The sequence below is a fragment of the Myodes glareolus genome, chromosome 17 (genome assembly GCF_982192425.1).
Source record: "Myodes glareolus chromosome 17, mMyoGla1.1, whole genome shotgun sequence".
Taxonomy (NCBI): Eukaryota; Metazoa; Chordata; class Mammalia; order Rodentia; family Cricetidae; genus Myodes; species Myodes glareolus.
The window spans coordinates 38,425,798-38,447,402 of record NC_142042.1 but is presented as its reverse complement, the minus strand read 5'-3'; the positions used below and the strand labels follow the sequence as shown (position 1 = coordinate 38,447,402).

At 38.3% G+C, this 21,605-nt stretch overlaps 2 protein-coding genes across 2 annotated transcripts in view; both read left to right on the top strand.

Moving 5' to 3' along the window:
• Dpyd (dihydropyrimidine dehydrogenase) overlaps nt 1-21,605 on the top strand; it is an 801,706-nt gene that overhangs the window by 487,661 nt on the left and 292,440 nt on the right. Inside the window, exon 15 of the mRNA XM_087897615.1 lies at nt 19,805-19,873. Coding sequence (XP_087753741.1) covers nt 19,805-19,873 — 69 coding nt within the window. The remainder of the gene's footprint in view (nt 1-19,804; nt 19,874-21,605) is intronic.
• On the top strand, nt 6,351-6,860 carry LOC148119369 (cytochrome c oxidase subunit 5B, mitochondrial). The gene has a single exon (XM_087897614.1). The coding sequence runs from the start codon at nt 6,477-6,479 to the stop codon at nt 6,774-6,776; it is 300 nt and encodes a 99-aa protein (XP_087753740.1). The 5' UTR covers nt 6,351-6,476; the 3' UTR covers nt 6,777-6,860.

Here is a 21,605-nt window from a genome sequence, read left to right as displayed (position 1 = left end):
TAAACCCTATCTCAAATGAATAAGTTAGAAATGCCTAGGCAGAGTCACATCGACATGTACATACATACAAACTACACTTATTCATATACATATCCACAAAACAGGAAAATAGAAATTGTTTTACTCTCTTAATATTATTTTTCGCCTTTACTTTTGCAGAGAAAAATCTGGTCTTGTTTTTATGACTGTTAACCAAGGTGCTCATTGGTGCTAGACTGACAGGCCAAAAGATGGGCAAGTACAGAAATGTAACCATGGAGAGAAAGGAAGGAGATGCATGAATCTAACCATGGAGAGAAAGGAGGGCTAGTGCAGGAATCTAACCATGGACAGATCTCCTTGTGCAGAAAGTGCGATACAACGGAGGGAATCTGTCTGAAAGCGGGACTAGGACATGAAGAAGCGAGAGGAAGGAGTGCAGAAAATCCGTGAAGGTGAACTCATAGTGCCTGGGTCCTGGGTGAGCACTGAAGATAAGTCCTCCAGGTGATGATATCATGAGGAGAAAATCAAGGACCAAGACACCTTACAAGTCTTTAGGAGAGAAGCAGAGTCCATGTAAATTCTATCTTGAACAGGAGGAAGGATTTGCCTCCATGGTTTAGAATGCATCTCTTTAGAATTTCTCAGGCAAAGGGCCCGTTCCTAAATTACCCTTCTTTTCTTTGGCCAACTTGCCTGCTTGCTTGTCTACCCTCCCAGCTTGCTAGTCTATCCTTAGCTTGAGACCTGTTTAAGATTGTGATTCTCCATAGGTTTTCCAAGTCAGGGAGGTTCCCATGTCTTCGGCTCACAGTTCTTGGTATTTCTTCCTGTGTAATTATGGGGAGATTATTATCTCAATTTAATAGAAAGTATAAAATATAGTCCATTAGAAAGGTACACTAAAAATTCATATTTTTCCTAAAAGATTTAGCTAAATCTATCAATAATCTTATTATTTATAGAATATTAATCTACAAATACTTGTTAATAAAGATGCAGGTATTTAGTAAAGTTGCATGAATTTTCTAGTTGGCGTTTACTGTGTTTCCCTATCTACAGTGTAACATCACAGAAAACCACAGGAGGGTAGAAAATGATGCTTTCTGATCTTCACAATCGCATATTGTTAAACATCTGACCTGTGGGTGCTTAATACCAAAGTATTCTGCCATTCAAAAAACCACTGATTGCACATTAATTTGTAGAAAAAATACAAATCCGAATTTAGTTTTTTTCTTCCATAAAAATTTAGTGAATTTCTTGAAAAAAATAATACAAAATTGATGCTATGTAAATCCCATTCCCTTCTAACTAATTATGATCAACAAAACAATTCACATTGAGCAGTTAATGTCGAAGCAGACCTAAACAGTATGTCAGTTTGTAGCTATCCGTCTCTGAAGCATTTGCATGATCGCACTGTTCAAGAAGAATTGTATTTGTAGTTTCTTACCCTGGCGTAGCTCCCATTCTAATACTCGGATGAAAGAGGACAAAGATGTTACATAAGGGAACGATACGAAATTCTACAAGAAAGAAACCAGAGAAAAGTGGGAAGGGGTGGGCATTTTAAAGAGTCACTGAAATTGCAGCAGAAACTTGAGGGAATGAAGGAGAGGTGTGCGTTTGCCTAGGGAAGAAGGGTCTACCTGACCTGAGGGAAAAGAGAAGTCCAATTCAAGCCAGCACTAGCCACCTGCATAGGAGAAGGGTGACATGCAGTACCAGGCCACTCTAGTTAACCTATCCCACCCAAGGAGTGAGAATAAGAAAAGTTCACAATGTTCACAGTTCTGAATTCTACAGACAGTAAAAGACCGAGATCTAATGAAAGAACTGGAGCACACATCTCCTGGACATCCTAGCACCTCATTACAAAGGCCTATTTACAGTGGTTCCTTTTATCTGGTGCATCATGTCTGACGACAAGGAAAACAACAGGGCACACCAAAAAGCATAATGCAAAATAATGTGAAGAGACAGACAAAGCACGCATCAGAACCAGACATGGCAGGGATGTTGAAATGATCAGACTGGAATTTAAAATAACTATGATTAATATGCTAAAGACTCTAATGGATAAAATAGACAGCATACAGGAGGAGATGGACAAAGAAGGCAGAGAGACATGCATCCTTAAAAAAAAAAAAATGAGCCCAAAGGAGATACGAAAGATCAAAAAGCCTAAACAAAAAGAGAGAATGCAGTGGCTGGGCTTCTTAGTAGCCTGAACACAGCAGAAGAAAGACCCTCAGATTATGCACATATCAATAGAGAATCTGAAGTAGAAAAGCAAAAAGATCAAACTTTGAAAGAAAAACAGAACCAAATATGCAGGGACTGTGGGATAACTGCAGACAGGATGATGTGCTGGGTGGAACAGCAGACTGTGGAAAGACTGGAACTGCTATTTCAAAGAACAGCTATGGAGAATCTTCCCAGATAGTGCCAGACACCAAACGGTGGGCCCAGGCATCCTGGAACACTGTGCAAGATAATTATTCCTCCAACCTACACCTAGACATTTCATTTTCCAAGTATAAAGATCAAAAATTATAATACCAGAACATAAAAAAATCAGGGAAAATAACCTTACCTATAGAATAGCAAATTATTTTGCAGTTATCCTCAAACCATGTTCAACAATGGGGTGGGAGAAATATTTAGTATTGAAAGAATAAAACTACTGATGAGAATACTGGATTCTTCAAAAATATCTATCAAAATGAAGGTAGAAATAAGAGTTCCTTAAAAAGAATAGGAATTTTTATCAAAGAAGTGTGTCAAAGATGGGGAAAGTGAAGGCAAAATAAAAATAAGAAAAACTTCTCTCTCTCGTTTTTCAAAATATTCTCAATTATTCTAAACAATAAGTCCATTAAAAATAATCATGATAACTGATTGCTTACACTTAATATATATATGTGTGTGTGTGCATATATGTGTATGTAAATGTGTGCATGTTTATGATTATATGCAAGTATAATAAATGTGACTAGTGTATCAAGGGAGAGAGAAGAGGATAAAAAATGTTTTACCATACTATTCCCACTGTCACTGAAAAGATAACCTATTATTTGAAAGTGAGTTGGCTAGCTGTCAGTGTGTTTTGAAAACTCCAAAGAAAACAATAAATGTGTATGCATGTCTACAATATGCTCAGATAATAAGTTCATCAGGAATACATTCATAAATATGGTGGACATCTATTACATAAAACAATAACCAGTTAGATTATCAATTATGTATATGAATCAGTTGAAAGACAAGTTACAAACATGGATCAAGAAATAACACTCTGCTATATGAGTCTATAAAAAACTGACCTTCTATATAAGAAACAATACAGTCTAAAAGAAAATGGATAGATAAAAACTGACTATGCTAACTCTAATCCAGAGAAAGTTAACTGTTTTGATTTTATACTATACAGACCTCAAAAAAAGGAAAGTTATCATAGGTAGAGAAGAACATCACAAAATAATGAGGGAATCAGTTCTTCAAAATGTCTTAATTATTTTTTAATGTGCATGCACATGTATTTCTTGTGTATATTTTGAGGACAGGAGGATCTCAGACTCTGTGAGACAAAAAAACAATAGAATTTCTGGAAGACATAAGATGAATCCTCCTTCCAAGTTGGTGACATCATCACTCAGCTGTCAGAAATGGCCAGGTACAGCAGGCACAAAATTTCCTTATCACCATTATTGTCTGCCTCTAATCCAACAATAACAACAAACATTCTTTTTCTGTTCACACAGAACAGAGTCTTCACCAAAACAGTCCATGTTCGTGGCTGCAAAACACCTTCAGACACCACAAACTCTCCTCCCTTACACACCTTGGAAATTAACTAAAACTCAGCAGAGAGGTAACCGGAAAAATCCTCAAACATATGGAGCTTGAACAATATGCCCTTATGAGCATGTGGGTCAGAAAAGAAATTAGATAATATTTTGAACTACCTGACACCAAAATGTAACTGAGAAAGTACCTGGCACACAGGGAAAGCCGTGCTTAGAGAAAAGGGGAGAATATTCATGTATGTATCAGAAAGAGGAAGCGCTGAAACAAATCTGTTTCCTTCTCAATGAAGTAGAAAAACTTGATGCGCTCTTGTAATCCCAGTACTCTGGAAGCTGAGTTGAGGTAGTTGCTGTCTTGTTAGTGTTGTATGGCTATGAAGAGACACTATGACTAATTTACAAAATTAAACATTTCATTAGAGGTTTGCTTATAGTTTCATAGGTGGAGTCCATGACCATTATGGGGGGTGGGGAAGGATAACAGCAGGAAGGCAGGAATTGCAAGGGAGAAGTACCTGAGAGACTGCATCATATCCTTAAATTAGAGGCAGAGAAAGAGAAAGAATGGGCCTGTGTGGGGAAACTTCACAGCCCAACTCCAGTGACACATCCCCTCTAACATGGCCATACCTCCTAATCCTTCCCTAAAACTGTACAACTAGGGATTCAACATTCAAATATGTGGGCTTGTAGGGACCATTCTCATTCAAACCACAATTGTCTCATTCAAAGGCAGTATAAAGTACTTAACATATTCCAGGTATCCTAGGATATGAAACCAGTCCCTGTCTCAAAATATGATATAAAAAAATGAAGAAAAAATGAAGGAGGTAAAAAAATAAGTGAAAGAGAGTAAAAATTGTATTTAAATTAAGGGAAAAAACAAGATACAGAGCAATAATCAATGAAATTGAGAACTGATCATCAGTAGAGAAAAGTCAACAAACCAAAGCTTATTACTTAAAGAAATCAATAAAATTTAGAAGGCTCTACAGAAGCTAAGATAAAGAATATAATTCAGATTAATAATGTTGGATTTGGAAGTGGACATCACTACAGATATCACGAAACTGAAATAATAACAAAGAAATATTGTGAATGTCTGCATGGCTACAAGCAGATAACTTACAGGAAATATTCCAATTCTATGGGAAAAGCATCTCCAAACATACAGTATGAAGAGATAAATTTTAATAGGAAAGTAGAAAAAGACAAGATCTCATGAGTAAATTGGGAGCATAGGGACCTTGGGGGAGGGTTGAGGTGGAGGGAAGAGGTAGGGAGGGGAGCAGAGAAAAATGTAGAACTCAATAAAAATCAATAAAAAAATTCATGGCTTATATCTATTGAACATTGAATTAAAATTGATATTGTATCAAAAGAGCAAGTACCAAATGAGTTCATGGGTGAGTTCCATCAAGTATATAAAAAAGACATCCTATTGATGCTCTATAGTGTCTTCTAGAGGTTAGAAACAAAGGGGATTAATATGAACTCATGCCATGAAGCCAGGTTCACCTTCAGATCAGACAGAGGCATTGCAGGGAGCTATAGACTGCCTTCTCATGAAGAGTCATACAAAAACCCTCGACAAAATATAAGCAAGTCAAATTTTACAATATGCAAAAGAAAAATTTATTACAATCATGTGGAATTTTTCTCTATTAGCAAATAAACCTGATAAATGGAGACACACATGAAAAAATAAGCATTTGAAAAGACGGACTAGAAAATGTCATCAAGGAAATGCACATTCAGACAGTACCAATTAAAATACCTCAAATGCAGACTACCTCCGACACCAGACTCTGTCAAAGATGCAAAGCAAATTAACTGTCTTCCATTGCTTATGGGATGCAAAATGGATTGACCACTTTAGAAGACCACCACTGATGCCTATGAAACTAAAAATCCTTTAGTCCTATGATTTAGCAGTGCATCGATATCTACACAGAGGGGTTAAAAAAATTATGTCTACTTGGAAAATCGCACACGGATGTTTAAAGCAACTCTATTCATAATTGCCCAAACTTGAGAGCTGCAGGATATCAGTCAGTAGGTGAATTGCTGAGCTGGGATGTACATCTAGACCACTGAGCACTAAAAAGAAGTGAACTGTCAAACCACAAAACACCTGGAGTAACTTACAACCCATCTCTGTAACTGGAAGCAAAGGATCTGGAAAGCCTGAAACTGTGGGATAGTTAGCAAGCCAGTGACTGCCAGGGCATGTGGAGAGAAGGGATGAAAGCACAGTGTGGAAGAATCTTAGGGAAAGGAAGCTACCCTGTGTGGGAATGTCCTGAGGATTCAACCACTGACGTGGATTCCCCTCTGTATGCTGTGAGTATGTTTTATTACCATTGGTTAATAAAGAAGTTGCTTCGACCTATGGCAGGGTAGAATAGAACTAGGCAGGAAAATCAAAGATACAGAGAGTAGGCAGAGCCAAAGAGACGCCATGTAGCTGAAGAAGACAGATGTCAAACCCTTACCAGTAAACCATAGTCTTGTGTCGATACCCAAATTAATAGAAATGAGTTAATCCTGCCAAGCCTGTTCCCGGAAGTGCATCTACTTGTCTCCGGCGAGAGGGCTTCAAGGTTACTTCGCGGAGTGAGCGCTCTGGCTGCACAGGCCCTGAGGGCCCGCGGGCCCCATGGCGCGGTTGCAACGCACTCCATGGCTTCTGGAGGTGGTGTTCCTACTGATGAGGAGCAGGCCACAGGGCTGGAGAGGGAGATCATGATAGCCGCAGAGAAGGGACTGGATCCATATAATATGCTACCTCCGAAGGCAGCTTCGGGCACCAAGGAAGATCCTAATTTAGTCCCGTCCATCACCAACAAGCGGATAGTGGGCTGCATCTGTGAAGAGGACAACTGTACCGTCATCTGGTTTTGGCTGCACAAAGGCGAGACTCAGCGGTGCCCAAGCCGTGGAACCCATTATAAGCTGGTGCCTCACCAACTGGCCCACTGAGCCCTGCGTTAACTTTTCAGAATGTGATGGAAAACTTCCCTCCAATAAACTAGCCATTGTATTGGCTCCTCCCATAAAAAAAAAGAGTTAGTTAATAAGAAGTCTGAGCTAATAGGCCAAGCAGTGTTGTAATTAACATAGTTTTTTTGTGATTTTTGGGGTCTGGGTGGCTGAAAAACCAGCACATAGTCTCTGCTTCCAAACCACTATTTATTTATTCAAATCTCCAAGATGTGAAACCCTAAAAATGAATGCAAGGTGTGAACTCTGGCTGAAGTTAACTAGTCAGTTGGGTTAATTAAATGCAACTGGACAAATTTAATGAGAAATGCTAGTAGTGGGGAGGCCATGCATGTGTGGAGACAGGGCAAGGAGCATATAGGAATATACTTTAATTCCTCTTATTTTCAATTCAGATGCAAAAATAAAATTGCTCTAAAAATAAAGTCATGTATGTAACAGAAACTAGTACTAGACAACTACTATGTACATTATAGAAATAATAGTTTTTTGGGGGCGGAATATGTTATGTCATTATGAGTACATATATGTGCGTGGCATAAGTATATGTGTATATTGCCATGTGTCTGTGTATAGGTGTGTGTGGTATATGTGCATGTATGTATTAGTATCTAAGTATGTAAGTATTTGCGTGTGTTGCTGATGATAATTTTGAATATGTACTGCTGTTTGCAGCATATGATGTAATCCTCATAAATGATAAACCAGAAAGTTAAAAATCATAATAATACAACTTTTCCACCACAGGAATTTATTAAAATAACATGAAGTGAAAGATAATGATGAACCTAGTGATCAAATTAGCATATTATCCCTTTGAATAGAATGAGGGATACAGTGGTAGGAAAAGGGCACACACCAATGATGCAGTGTGGCCAAAGCTAGTTGAGAAGAGGATGTCCCTCAGTGAAATGGCAATTCTGTCTCTGAGGATAATGAGGGTAGTATGAGACAGGTAAGTCCTTGTTAGTCTCTTGGGATAGAGAGCTGGCATACCACCTGATGGTGCAGTTGTACAAGAAGAACCCATGTTGAGAAATGAATGGAAGCCCCAAAATATATATGTTACCATGTTTGTGGGGGCATTCAGTGGGATATGTGAAAATAAGGGAAAGTTGAGTGATTGAGCCACATTATCAAGATCCAAATGAGCTTCTCTTTAGCCCAGTGTTCAGGAAATCATGTATCACCTCATTACTTCTTAATGACTTAGTCTTTCTTTTTATTTTATTTTTAAGAGCTTAAAAAAGTTATTCTCTTTTCCCTTGAAATGGCACACATTGACAGGGAGTTGGGACTTGGTATAGGTTGGAGGGAGAGGTGGAAGGTGTGGTGGGGTCTTCCTGGTTCCCAACGTACCAATTCCCCTTTCACAATCCTTTGATAAGAGCTCCCCCAAACTGGGGAGTTTTTCCACAGTTATTCTAAGCTCCAGTGTTGAAGTGTAGAGTGTATGGGAATGTGGTTGGGAGCCAGGGGTCTTTGTTCTCTGTCTCGTAGAAAAAAAACGAGCTCTGAATCAGTTTGGGGATGTTTAATTTTGCTTATTGGATGCTGGGTTTCAGGAAGGAAGCTGTGTGTTGGTTCTTGATTGTAAGTTTCTTTAACAGGAACTGGACTGGCAGTTCTGGGATGCAAAAGATGCCCTTGACTGTGTCCCCTGGCCTCACCTGGCAGCTCCCAACCCCTGAATAAGCAGGCTGGACCCTCCCAGAAAAACCTAGGACCTGGAAGTTGGTCAGCGATAAGCCAGACATTGCAGAGAGTAGGAGACAGGGAAGGAAATGATTTGGGAGAATGGCTTCCCCTGGGTGGGGAAGTGAAGTGTGTCCTAGCTGACTTGAGACCCAGCATTCATACGAGGTATGGTGTTGTAAGAGGCCGCTTCTTGGTTCCCAGCTGCTCAGCTCCAAAATAACCACACTGATACTGTATTAATTAATTCACAGCTTGGCCCATTAGCTCTAGCTTCTTATTGGCTAACTCTTAATTTAATCCATCTCATTAATCTGTGTATTGCCTCATGGCTGTGGCTTACTGGATAAAGTTCCCTCCCTAGCATCTGTCTCCTGCAGGGCTACATGGCTTCTCCTGACTCTGCCTTCTTTCTTCCAGCATTCAGCTTAGTTTCCTACCCCCCCCACCCCCGCCTAATTATTCTCTGCCCTATTAACAGGTCAAGGAAGTTTCTTTATTAACCAATGGTATTCACAGCATACAGAGGGGAAATCCCACATCACTATGGTTACCAGTCTGCGGTATGGACTTTCTGAAGGCTGCCTGGATGGTGTGTTTCTATGCAGTGGTAATCAACTCCAGGTGTGCTAAACTTCAGATCCAAGATTCCTTCAAATCCATCTCAGGACATCATATGTAGAAGGCTGATCTCTACCAGATACCAAGCTCTTTGCTCCTGCACCCAGAATGCTCAGACCACTCCCCAAGTCTAGATCCCAACAGCCTAGTAATGGCATCTTAGTCTTCCCTTTTAAAATTCCTGGGCCGGTCCACTTGCCTGTCTAGCTTGGATGATATTCACAGGAATACAGACAAATGACCAAGAAGAGAAATGTAGCTTCCAAAAATTCATACAGTAAAAATTAACAATAAAACTCAACATCTGTAATGTAAACCCATAGGTTTTCTGCAAATGTGTGATTAAGAAACACATGCTTATTCAGAGCAAAAATATTGCAACCAGACATTTCAAACTTTTTTGTCTGTTCTTATTAGACATGAAAGGAGTAGGTTATTTAACCTACTGAGGTGAGCTTTTTCCCCTCTTATTTGGTAAGTGGAGGTGAAATATCTATGTTGTACTGCTCTAAAAATTAAAGATAAAATGTGTGCAATATGACAGGCAAAAATCATGCTAGCACTGCGTAGGTTAACTCTGGCTGCTGTATTCAGCTAGAGGTGACAAGAGCTAACTCTCTCTGCATACAAGTACATCCCAGAGTTAGGGCCAAAGAACTAATTGAATTCACAACCATGGCTGTTTACATTTTGCTTTACTGGACTAAGCTGCATGGTTCTTGAGTCCTGAGCTTGTCTCACTGTTTTGTAACCAAGGGTCAGGCCGCTCTCTGGACTCCAGAAAAGCATACACTAGAGAGCTTATGTGTGGATGATGTATCCATGATAGTGGTCTCTCCTCTTCCAGTGGGTTAGACAGACTTATCTGCATGGCACATGGAATTTTCAAGGCAGTAAGTGAGTCTACAGCCTCTTCTGGCCTTAACTGGCCTCTGTCAAATCTCTTCCGCCAAGTTATGTTGATTAAAATATGTCAAAAAGTCAATCCCAAACCAGGATTCTGTAAACAAACTTCCTTTCTTGGTGGGAGTGGCTGCAAAATCCAAACCAGAAGGTTTTATTCAGAAAAGTGAGCACTCTTTCTCAATCTGCCTCAAGAGGAATAGGGGTAAAACATAATCAACCACTGGCTCTAATGTAAACTGAAAAGATAGGAAATCAATATGATACAGCCTTGATATAGTAGAGGGAACTCAGGCTCAAAGCTCAGAGCTCAGTCCCTGCCTCTACTATTGATTAACTTGACCCAGGAAAATAACTTGAATTGTCTATGTCTCACTATAAGGTCTTTAGTATAAGGTTCTGAAAATCCATGCTTATTGTAGGGAATAAATGAGATAATGTATATGAAAGTGTGTATTCAAAAGCAAAGATTAAAACAATGTAAACAGTTATTCTTTTATATATAAGTATAATATACCTTAGAAATCATGATCTTCTTTTTTTCTGGTTTTTGAGACAGAGTTTCTCTGTTTAACAGTCCTGACTGTCCTGAAATTCTCTTTTTAGACCAGGCAGGCTTTCCTGGAACTCAGAGAGAACTTCCTGCCTCGACCTCCCAAGTGCTAGAATTTTAAGGCTTGTGTCAGCACTGCCCAGTTTATCATGAGGTTCTTAAACCTCAATAACTTATTGAAATAAAGAAATGGTCTTAAATATAGAAACTAGATTTAGTAATAATATTGATGTTATTTGGAATTCCTTTTCTCGGTATCTTCCCCTTTTCCTCCTTCTCCTACTTCTCCCTTTTCATGTTTTGCTTTGTTTTTTAAGACAGGCTTTCTCTGTGTTACCCAGGTTGACTTGGAACTCACTCTCTACACCTGGGTACTAGGATTAAAGGCGTGTTTCACACCTGGCTCAGCTACCTATTTTAATATTTATTTCATGAGGCCCAATTGCATATATGGTATGATATATGTATAGACCCTTTCACTCAAATTTTATATCATCCTTAAAAGTATGTATAAGCAATTGCAAGTCACATAGGAAAAACATAAATAGAAGATATGACAGGATCTCAGAAATGGTGTGAGCATGAGGAGTGATACAAAGGAGAAACAAAACAGCAACACTTTTGGGGCTGCATTGTTGCATTCAGTTAACTGTGCTAAGACGCTGACCAAAAGCAATTCCAGGGATGACAGGGTTAATTTCACCCCTCAAGTCCTGGTAATTGTTCATCCAGTAGGGAAGTCTGAGCAGAAACTCAGGATAGCAAGCCAGAGATTGGGAGCTGAATCAGGGACTGTGAAGGAGCACTGCTCAGTGACTTGCTCTGCTCCCCTCTCTTCGCTAGTTTTCTTATGCAACCCAGGACTACCTGCCTAGGGAAGGTGCCATGCACAATGGGGTGGACACTCACACATTAATCATCAATTGAAATAAATTTTTAAAGTTTTATCCACAGGCCAATTTGATAGAAGTAATTCTTCAACTGCTGACTCTAATTATAACATGTTGACATAAAACTAAACAGTAGAAGGATATTTCTAGAATCTTCAATGGTGGGACTTTTTTTTCTTGCTTTCTTGCTAGAGATCATCAATGATTTTTTTTCTTTTTTTTTAATAGAAACTATGTCATTGTTTAACTTTATTCTTTACTGCTTTTAATTGTTGAGACAAATCTTTCTATTTGACCTTGACCAGCCTGTAATGTGCCTTGTAGACCAGGCTGCTCCCAAACCGCTGAGCTCTTTCTGTCTTTCTCCCCCTGCCTGTTTGCTGGGGTTACAGGCATGCACTAACAGGTCAGCCTTCTTTAACTTTAAATATCACTTTTCTGTGTTAGAAATAAGTGTATCCCGAAACCAGCTGTGGATCCCCAGATGACTTTAAGACAATTTTAAAGACAACCTAATAAAAAATAAAGATAACTTATATGGATGTTGCTTTTATTGCTGATCACTAAATCAAAAGTAAAAGAAATATGCTATAAAAGGTTTTAAATATTCCAGGAAAACTGTACCAATCTCACTCTAATCATACTTGTACTAAGACAGAAAATACACTTAGAGTTTGAATGTGTACATCAGTTAATATTTAATAAATGTCATTTTCTAGCTTTCATGTCCTTTAATATCATCTGTGCCATGCTGGCGTTCCCTACGCAATGTAATCCCAGTGGTGTTGGGAATGGTTTGGTTAAATGGCTTGACAAAGTCTAACTTTGCTACGTGTAATTTGCAGATGCTCACCTCTGTCACTTTGAACTTTTTACCTACTAAAAAATTTACTCTGTCTTGAAACTGACTCTTTGGCTGGATTTCCAATGTAGCTCACAGTATAGTTGTGGAATACAAAAGCGTTATTGACATCGTGTTTCAAACATAAAGTTTAAGTCAATTGGAAATCTGACAAGAGATCCTGTTCATGACCAAATGAAAATTTTAGTCTGTTCTTAACCTTGTTTTCTATAAAATAAACTTTACTGCATTTGGTTTAAGTGGCATTTAAATAAAAATTATTGTATTTATCCCATAATTCAGTGGGATAATCAAATTGAAAATAATTGACCACTAATTTCTATTCTTAACTTTGAACTCTAAACGATGGCAATTGACGCATTCTAACACCTCTTTCTTGGTGAGTACGTGCTCATTCACATAGTTTTTAATCTTTGTGCTATTTTCAGGGAGAAAAATATGCAGAATCATATTGATAAATTGTTAGAGCTGGCATTTTTAGAATGGTTTGGAATTTTAATACTTTATGAGAATTAAATATTTGCACAACAAGTATATGCTTTCTTGGGTTACATTTATGAGCTAAAAGGAAACTCAAAACTACAGAAAATCTAATTTGAATGTGGTGGACTTTTTTTTCTTGAGCCAAAGTCTATGACTGTAGCATAGTGTGGTGGTCAGAATAAAAATGGCCACTATAGGCTCATAAGGAGTAGCACTATTAGTATGTGTGGCCTTTTGGGGGTAGGTGTGGCCTTGTTGGAGGAAGTGTGTCACTGAGGCTAGGCTTTGCGCTTTCTAATATCCAAGCCAGTCCTTGTGTCTCTCTTTCTTCTTGGTGACTGCCCATCCAGATCTAGAACTTTGTACTCATTCTCCAGCACTATATCTGCCTGTGTGCAGCCATACTTCACACCATGATGATAATGGACTACCCCTCTAAAACTTTAAACTGACCACAATTGAGTGCTTTTTTTTAATAAGTTGTAAAGATCATAGTGTCTTTTCATAGCAATAGAAACCCTAACTAACACACGTAGACTATCCTAAATCCATGATCCTTTTGCTTCAGGCTCCTTAGTGCCAAAAATTACAGGCAACCACTACCATACCTAGAACAAATATTCCAGTTTAAAAGCACAGTTCAGTAGAGATAGTTCTTTCATGAATCACATTAAATTTTAATGACCCATACACTGAGAAGAGTTTTGGTAAAATGTACCATGACTCCAAGGCAATCTTTAAAACTTGTATTTTGTATTCAGCCATATATATCTGTGTCCTGATTTTGTAAATCATCTTGTACTTTCATTTTTACTAGTTATTCTTCCTTTCCCAAAATATTATCAGTTTTTCCTTTGAGGCTTTGTAATTGTACCATCATCTAGTAGGATTGTAGTCTTATTTTCTTAGATGTTTATTTTTCTTTCATCTTGCCCTCATAATTCTGAACTCCTGCCCCCTTTCTATTTACTCTCATAAAGAGACCTTACATATTTCATAAAGAAAATGTAGCAACAAGAATTATTTCACCTTCCTCAACAAATCTATTAACCTATCACAGCTATTTTTTGCTCTCTTCCTTCCTGCCTTGTTAAAATGAATAGGATGCCCTGCCCCTATCCAAGGACTTTGTTTCCCATCTGCTCTTGATTCGTCATTACCTCTCATCATCTTCATACTTTCTCACATATCATTCCACCAATGTAAAAACAGTAAAATGCAGATTATTAAAGGAGACTCACGCTGGACTTCCTACAGTCTTTCATTTCCCTCTTCATACCTCTGTTAACTTTCTTTGGTAATTAGTCAAACAGACACAATCTAAAGTCAAGAACAAATACTTGACTAGATTAGGTGGGCCTATGGGTATGCTTGTGAGGATTCTCTTAATTGAGTTAATTGAAGTGAGAAGACCAATTCTTGGGGTGGCAGTGTTTCATCTGCTGGACCCTAGAATGATTGAAATAGAGAAAGAGAAACAGAGATGCTGTGGACAATGTTTTTTTTTATCCTGTTCCTTGTATTATTTTTAATAAAATGCTGATTGGCCAGTAGCCAAGCAGGAAGTATAGGTGGGGCGTGGCAACAAAAATTCTCTGAAGAGGGAAGCTAAGTCTGCAGTTGTTACCCAAACACAGAGGATGCAAGATATGACTGCCTCACTGAAAATGATACCAAGCCATATGGCTAACACAGACAAGAATTATGGGCTGATATAAGTTATAAGAATTAATTAATAAGAAGCCTGAGCTACTGGGTCAATCAGTTTATAATTAATGTAGACCTCTGTGTGATTTCTTTGAGACTTAACGACTGTGAGAACCAGGCAGGACAGGGATCAGGCAGGACAGAAACCTCAGTCAACACAGAGTGAATGTAAATGAGAATATGTTCAATATATGTATGCATGCATTCATTGTTCTCTATTTTCGTGTAAATGTGACTGCCTGCTCCGAGGTCCTGACTTCTTGAATTTCTTGCAATGAAATACTGCAATCTGGAATCCTGAGCTCAATAAACCCTTTCTACCTTAAATTGTGAGGCTATTTTAACAAAGAACCAGGAACTGAAACTTAAACTATCTCATCAAAGCTCTGAGGGAGATTTTTATATCTCCCTTCTTTTTTTAATTGATTTTTATTGAGCTCTACATATATCTCCCTTCTTATGTCTTCAAATTCTATTCACTCAGTTTGTGCCAGTCTGAGTCACCCTTGCTGCTTCAGTGACAACCAGTCACTGAAGTGACTCAGTGGGACCAGAGATCTCTATGTTGTCAAACTCAGTGGCCACTTCTCTTTGGTTTGTTGTTGTATGACAAAACTTTTCCTGGGGAGATACTACTTACATGCTCACTCACTCCAAATAGGAAACATGGATGCCACCTAAATCCAATGAATTTTATTGGTATTACATAGAGGAATATGTGTGAGGAGATACTTACAGGAGCAGAAATTACTAAAAGACAGTTACATCACTAGTACCACCCCAGCAGGGAGGCAATTTACAAACTCTGGGAACCTAGAGCACACAGTACATCCTATAGGCAGCCTAACAGATTGAAGAATGTCTTCTCCAAATGACTCAGTTGGTCTAAAGCTCTTCTAGGAAACTGCTGGTTTCTGCTTCTTCCATACTGCTGGTCTGATCTCAGCCTCCTTTGTAGGTTAGCTTGTTGGAGGGAGAGTCTTAACAGCTTAACTTCTTTGTCTGACATGGATACTCAATAATTTGTCTGACAGGGACACTCAGATTGCTTACTTTTTATTATTGCCTACTCTGTTGGGGAGGGGCCTAATGAATCTGGTCAGTTTCAGGGATTTCCTGAGACCTTTTTGAATTATTTACCTTCATGCTCAAGGAGCTTCCTTGAAGGGTGGAATGTTACAATCTCAAAGTCTTTTATACTATAAACTCTCAGCAGAATTCTTCACAATTAATCACACCTTCACACCTTACACTCTGGAGAAATCCCTTCCAGCATGAATCCACATTCTCTTGTGGTGTGAGGTTGGGCCTGCATTTTTATATACTTTATTTTATTCAGTTTTCAAATCACCTTTCCAGTTGTCTTAAATGCTATTGTATGTTAAGGTCTCCTTATTTTGGAATTTTAGCCTCTTTAGTGGATTGACCAGCAAATGAACCAAGGACACATCAGTCACTTCACTACCACAGTACTTACCTGACACCTCAAGTGGACCATATAAAAATTGAATTTTGTATTTTCTCGCCCTTCTGCCTGTTAGGCTTATTGTATGTTTGTAAATATTTTACATTCTCAAATTCAGAGTTCAAGCTAATAGTCTAGGAATCATCCTGAATGTTACCCTGGCTCTTTGTCCCCATGAATCTAAACACTCGCCTACCATGTAGGAGCTCGCGTCTCTTCATTTCTGTGGATACCGTATGTCTTAAACTGCACTTTCTTCTTTCATATCTATTACCCATATCTGTTTCCTTATGAAGATGTCAGAAACATATTTGGAAAAAGTAAGCCAGATTGTTTTATCACCATACCCAACTTTTTGATGGCATTCCATGGACTCTAAGACTCCCTCAGGGGTCAGGTTATCTAGAGGGACAGCGATTAGCTGCTTCCCTCATTTTTCTTCATACTAGTCTTGCCCTGTCTTGAAGCTTTTTGGATCCTTGGTCTTTTGAACATTCTACATTCATCACCTTCAGTTTTTGCATGTACTTTTCTCTGTTCAGAAGGCCAAATTCCACTCACCATTCCATCCTTCAGAGTAAGGAGCCTTCTCATCACTCTGTTCTCAATGCAAAGAGCTTGTGACGAATGCCTATCTGTTGTGACTGTGCCCACCCCATGATTCTGCCACATTTTCTTCTTATATTGCCTTCATCACAATAATCCTGATCTGGCAGTTGCTGAATGGATGCATTTTTTTTAACTTGGGGTGACAAGGATCTTTTACTTGTTCAATGTCACTTCCAAGTAAGAGCAGTTAGTGGCATACAGTACAAACTTGGAAAAGATTAGTTGAATGTTGAATGAAGAAAGACTATGTCTTATTCTCTAGACTATGGTCTTATTTAGCAGTTGCCACAGTAGGAAGTGAATTTGTGTGTTCGTGCCTTGTTTGGCACAGGCAGAAATTCCTACCAGAGTGTTTCTCATAGAATACAGGGTAGGAACAGAGTGCAAATATTGTGTAGTGTTTGACTGTTATGTATCACCTCATTCAATAATGTTTTAAAATATGAACTACAAAAAAAGAGCTCTGGGAATGGCTTAAATTAAGTGAAACCTTGATTAGGAATATGTCTCAGTGAATATTCATTTCTGGTTGCGTGGCATGATTCTTCATCATATGCAATATCCATCAGTTCACTTTTCTCATAGGACGCAAAATAGCCTGTCCTCTTTTACTTGATTAAAAAACTGAGTCAAGCAAAACACTAAAGGACTTTTTAATCATCAAAGAAAGATTAAATTATGCTCCATCTCCTTTTAGAGTGAATACCTTTTAGCTTAATTCTGGAGAACCACAGGTCTGTTTTAATGAAAGTTAAGATAATTTTGCAGCCACTGTGGTATCTGTGAACTACTATACCTTTACAAGTATGGCTTGCAAAGATATTTGGCTTTAGATACAAATGCTTAGAATGTTTAAACTAAATATTGTGCTTTATGAATCTGAATCCAGGGCTCTACCCATGCTAAGTTAGCACTCTATTAACCTAGATAGCCCAGCCCTAATAACCCTGCTTTTAAATCATTTATGAAGTTAGGTTTTCTTTTTACTTCACTGTGAAAAAGATACTACTTATCAGATTGTTTCAAACAGAATGATATTTGTTTTATAGACATCAGTTGTTAAAAATAAAAGTATGACGTTCAGTGGAAGAGCAATATTTATAAGTGCTTGCATATAGACACATTCATGGGGCCCTGATCTGGCAGCTGTCTGCAGCGGCACTTTTTTCTCTTTTTATGTCCCCTTTCCCACTTTCCTCTGTCCACTCTACCTGTACTGATAAAGTCAATGAAAACTGAACCAGGAGGTGGGTAAAAGAAGAGAGATCAGTGATCACTAGCCATTCTCAACACATCTACTCTCTAGTTTAGGGACCAGTAACAATACCTTTTGACTTTTGTGGTAGACGTTGATGACAAGTGTAACCAACAAATTGCTGTGATTTTCCCAGCCCAGGGTGCTATTTTTATCTTTAGGGGACAAGAAGATAGAATATTTTTAGAAAAGTTGCACAGCAACTTAGAAGACTATTAAAACCTGCCTGAGAAGGAGAATGTTCAGATCCCACCTATAGTCAGCTACCCTCATACCAGTTAGAAGCTAACATAGGCTACATCCAACCTCTGTATCCACAATAATCTATTTAATAATTTTGTGGCTCTCCATGTCCAGGACAATACTCTTTGTGATAATGATGCAATAGGAACTTCAAGTACTAAAAATGATACTGAAAAGAGTTTACTATTAAACTGAAGTAGCATATATCAAGTTATACAAAGTACAATATAGCTAAAGAAGCATGCTGTTCAATATGAAGTGTACCCTCCAATATGACTGAAGGTAAGTACTGGACTGATGAGACATGTTAGAAACTGTGAGAAAGAAAGTTATATACTATAATTGAAGTTCAGGGTTGCTGAGGAAATTTGTACTAATGTTTATTCACCTACATAAACCTCTAATTTGTCTTCATTTCTATTACAAAAGAAGGCAATTCTGTCTTAAACTGGCCGTTAGGTCCATCTCTGTATAAAATAACAAACTCTAGTGGGCTGGAATAGTATAGGTCACAACCACCTCTGAGTCCTGGGCTGCCCATTAGTCACTTGCATTGTTATCAGGAAAAGCTTGGTTCCACGAGGTGGGCAAGATGACCCAAGGAAACAACTATTTGAATTATTTTTAAATTGTACTAGTGCCGTCACTCGAGGTAGCAAGCAAAGATGGTAGAATCAGGATTCCAATCTGGGCATCCTGACTTTGGAGTAGACACTAGTAACTACTACTACCATGCATACTCTACTGATGGATTAACATAATCATAGGCCTGTTGAAATCCAATGCAATGTAAAGTCATTTAAAATAATTTAAAGCTACAGTTCACAAGAAATACATGAAATTGTATTAACCATATGTCATATGTTATTATTGAAAAGAACATTATATTTTTCTCTCCCATATTTTGAAATCTTTCTTGCTTTGCTGATAATTATGATAATATGCATTTTGGCAGCATGGTAGAAATGAGGCGTCTCTTTCACTGGCACACATTAATAGATGATGTTATGTAATTCCCGCTGCCACTTTCTGACATGACCAAGTCAATATTGTAATCTATGTTTGAGAAGTGAGAATACTGCGACTCAGTGAACTGAAGGAAGCTGGCACTGGGAAATTGTTCCCTTCACTAACAGTGAAGTGCTTGCCACACAAACCTAAGCACCAGAGTTCAATCCCTAGAACGGACATGAAGTCCTAGGTGTGGTAGCTTGTATTGCTTACCTCAGTGTCCAGAATGTAGAGACAAGAGAATCCCTGGTACTCATTGCCCAGCCAAACTAGTTAAATTGATGTCCTAGTAAAAAATATTATCTCTAAAATAGAGAGAAAAAATGGGGAATTGCCACCGAGGAATCCACCCAAGGTTATCTAACCTCCACAAGTTACCCCACAATCATGCATCTACATATATGTGCATGTGTGCTTCCATACACATGCACAGTACACATGTGAACACTCATATATAGTCGCATGCACATGCACATACATGTTCAGACCCCTGCTCAAGTGCCCATTAACAGTAATTAAGAAGGCTGTCACAAATATTATCTGGTGATTTACTGAGGCATGCTGTCTTTTCTGGTGATATTTCTCTTTCAACAGATTGAAAACTAATTTTTATAATGCAGCTTGTTGTTGTAAATGTGTGTACATATATGCTAGTGTATGTGCAAAGCAGGGATGCCACTTGACCACATGTTCTCTCTTTCTCTGTAAAGATCCTGATCGCCAGCATCATGTGCAGTTACAACAAAAATGACTGGATGGAACTCTCCAAAATGGCTGAGGTAAAAACTTCTTCAGTTTATATTTATTTTATTCACCGCTCTCATTTTTATTAGTTTTAAGTAAAGAGCTGCCACAAGAAATAATACAGTAGAAGTAAAATTGAATTGAAAATGTAAGTTAAAGCATTTTTATTATAAATTGTTTACCATGTGTTCTCATTTAAATGATGGAAATGTAAATTTAAGAGGAATCTATTGTATAAAAGCAGTCCCTTGGATTTCACAGGGTACCAAAATCCCTTTATTCCACGAATCCATAGACTCTCCATTTGCATATTAAGCAAACTGCATATTATGATGGATGCCGTGATAAAATTTAATTCTACCTCTGAGAGTCTAACTTGATCTTACCTTGCCTTTAGGCAAACTAGTTTGACAGTAAGAGAAGAGATTCTGAATATAAAAGTCTTGAATATTTAAAATATAAAAGGTTCATTTAATACTGTGCTCGTTTGAATGCCGGCATGTAGAAAGCAAAGCGCTAGGACCGAATGCTGCTGAATGGCGCGCTTGTCAGCCCGCATGCCACAGTATAAACTGAACCTTACGCAAATGCAAACACTAACCATGGGCCTCAGGTTTGTATTCCAAATAGAAAACTATACCCTTAAAGAAATACACTTATGTCCGTCATTCTGTCAGGCAACCTGGGGGAGACCCTTCTGGCTGGTGGTCTTTAGAAGCTCTCAGCCACACTTAAGACTAAACCTAGGAAGACTTTTGAAGTAATTGACCTGACATTACAAAATATCATAATGTTCTCCATAGTGTTCAGATAAGTTGATTGTACATTGTACTTGGATATTTTTAAAACTGTGAAGGGAAAAATTACTTCTGGGACTTAGGGGGTGAAATTAAACATGATCTGTAATTGGCTTCGTGATCTTCTGTGCTGGGTCCATTTTATACATGTATTTACCTAATTGACCATGAAATCTTCCACAGAGCCCGTGCTTGGCATGAGCTTTGCCAATTTTAAGCTGACTATGATAAATGGCTTTATCATGCTGCGTGCTTCTCTGCTTTTCTGCAAGAATAAAATACTTTTAAAAATTATTTCCTTCAGTAATGGACATTAATTTTTAAGGGGGAGAGTTTACTTACAAAAGCCAAAAGGCTGTAATTATGGGTGTATCAGCAAATGTAGATGTTATCACATTCCATCTTCTTAATTTCTCTTTTATTTATTCTTGTTCTCTCAATACTGTATACCAGAGACAAGAGAAAAGAATCTTCTTTCTATCAAGTCAGAACAATCTGTCATATCTCCATAGGAGAGTGATACGCATATCAAAAAGGAAAAGTCATACATACTGTCAATGAAACCAACACGCTTCTCGTAACGTTAGACTATCCTAGGTTTAGCATGAGAAGAATACCCATAGTGCATCCCCATGGAGGTAGCAGGGCAGCAGCAATCAGCAGGATTCCATAACACTGCATGCTATACACACCCAATACCATTTTAATATAATTTTTACTAATTCTTTGATAATTTTATGCATGTATATGATTATTTGGATCATATTCACCTCCCTCCAACTTAGGATCCTCTCTGAGACCCCTTTCATGTCACCTTCCCAACTTCATGGTTGATCATATTGCTTTTTTTTTTTTTTTGGTAACTCTCTGTAGCTTGGGAGCCTGTCCAGGAACTCCCTCTGTAGACTAAGCCTAAGCTGGCTTCAAACTCACAGAGATTTGCCTGTCTCTCCCTTCAAGTGCTGGGATA

Excerpts from the sequence above, each read along its gene's own strand:
- LOC148119369 (XM_087897614.1), top strand. The coding sequence starts at position 6,477 with ATGGCTTCTGGAGGTGGTGTTCCTACTGATGAGGAGCAGGCCACAGGG.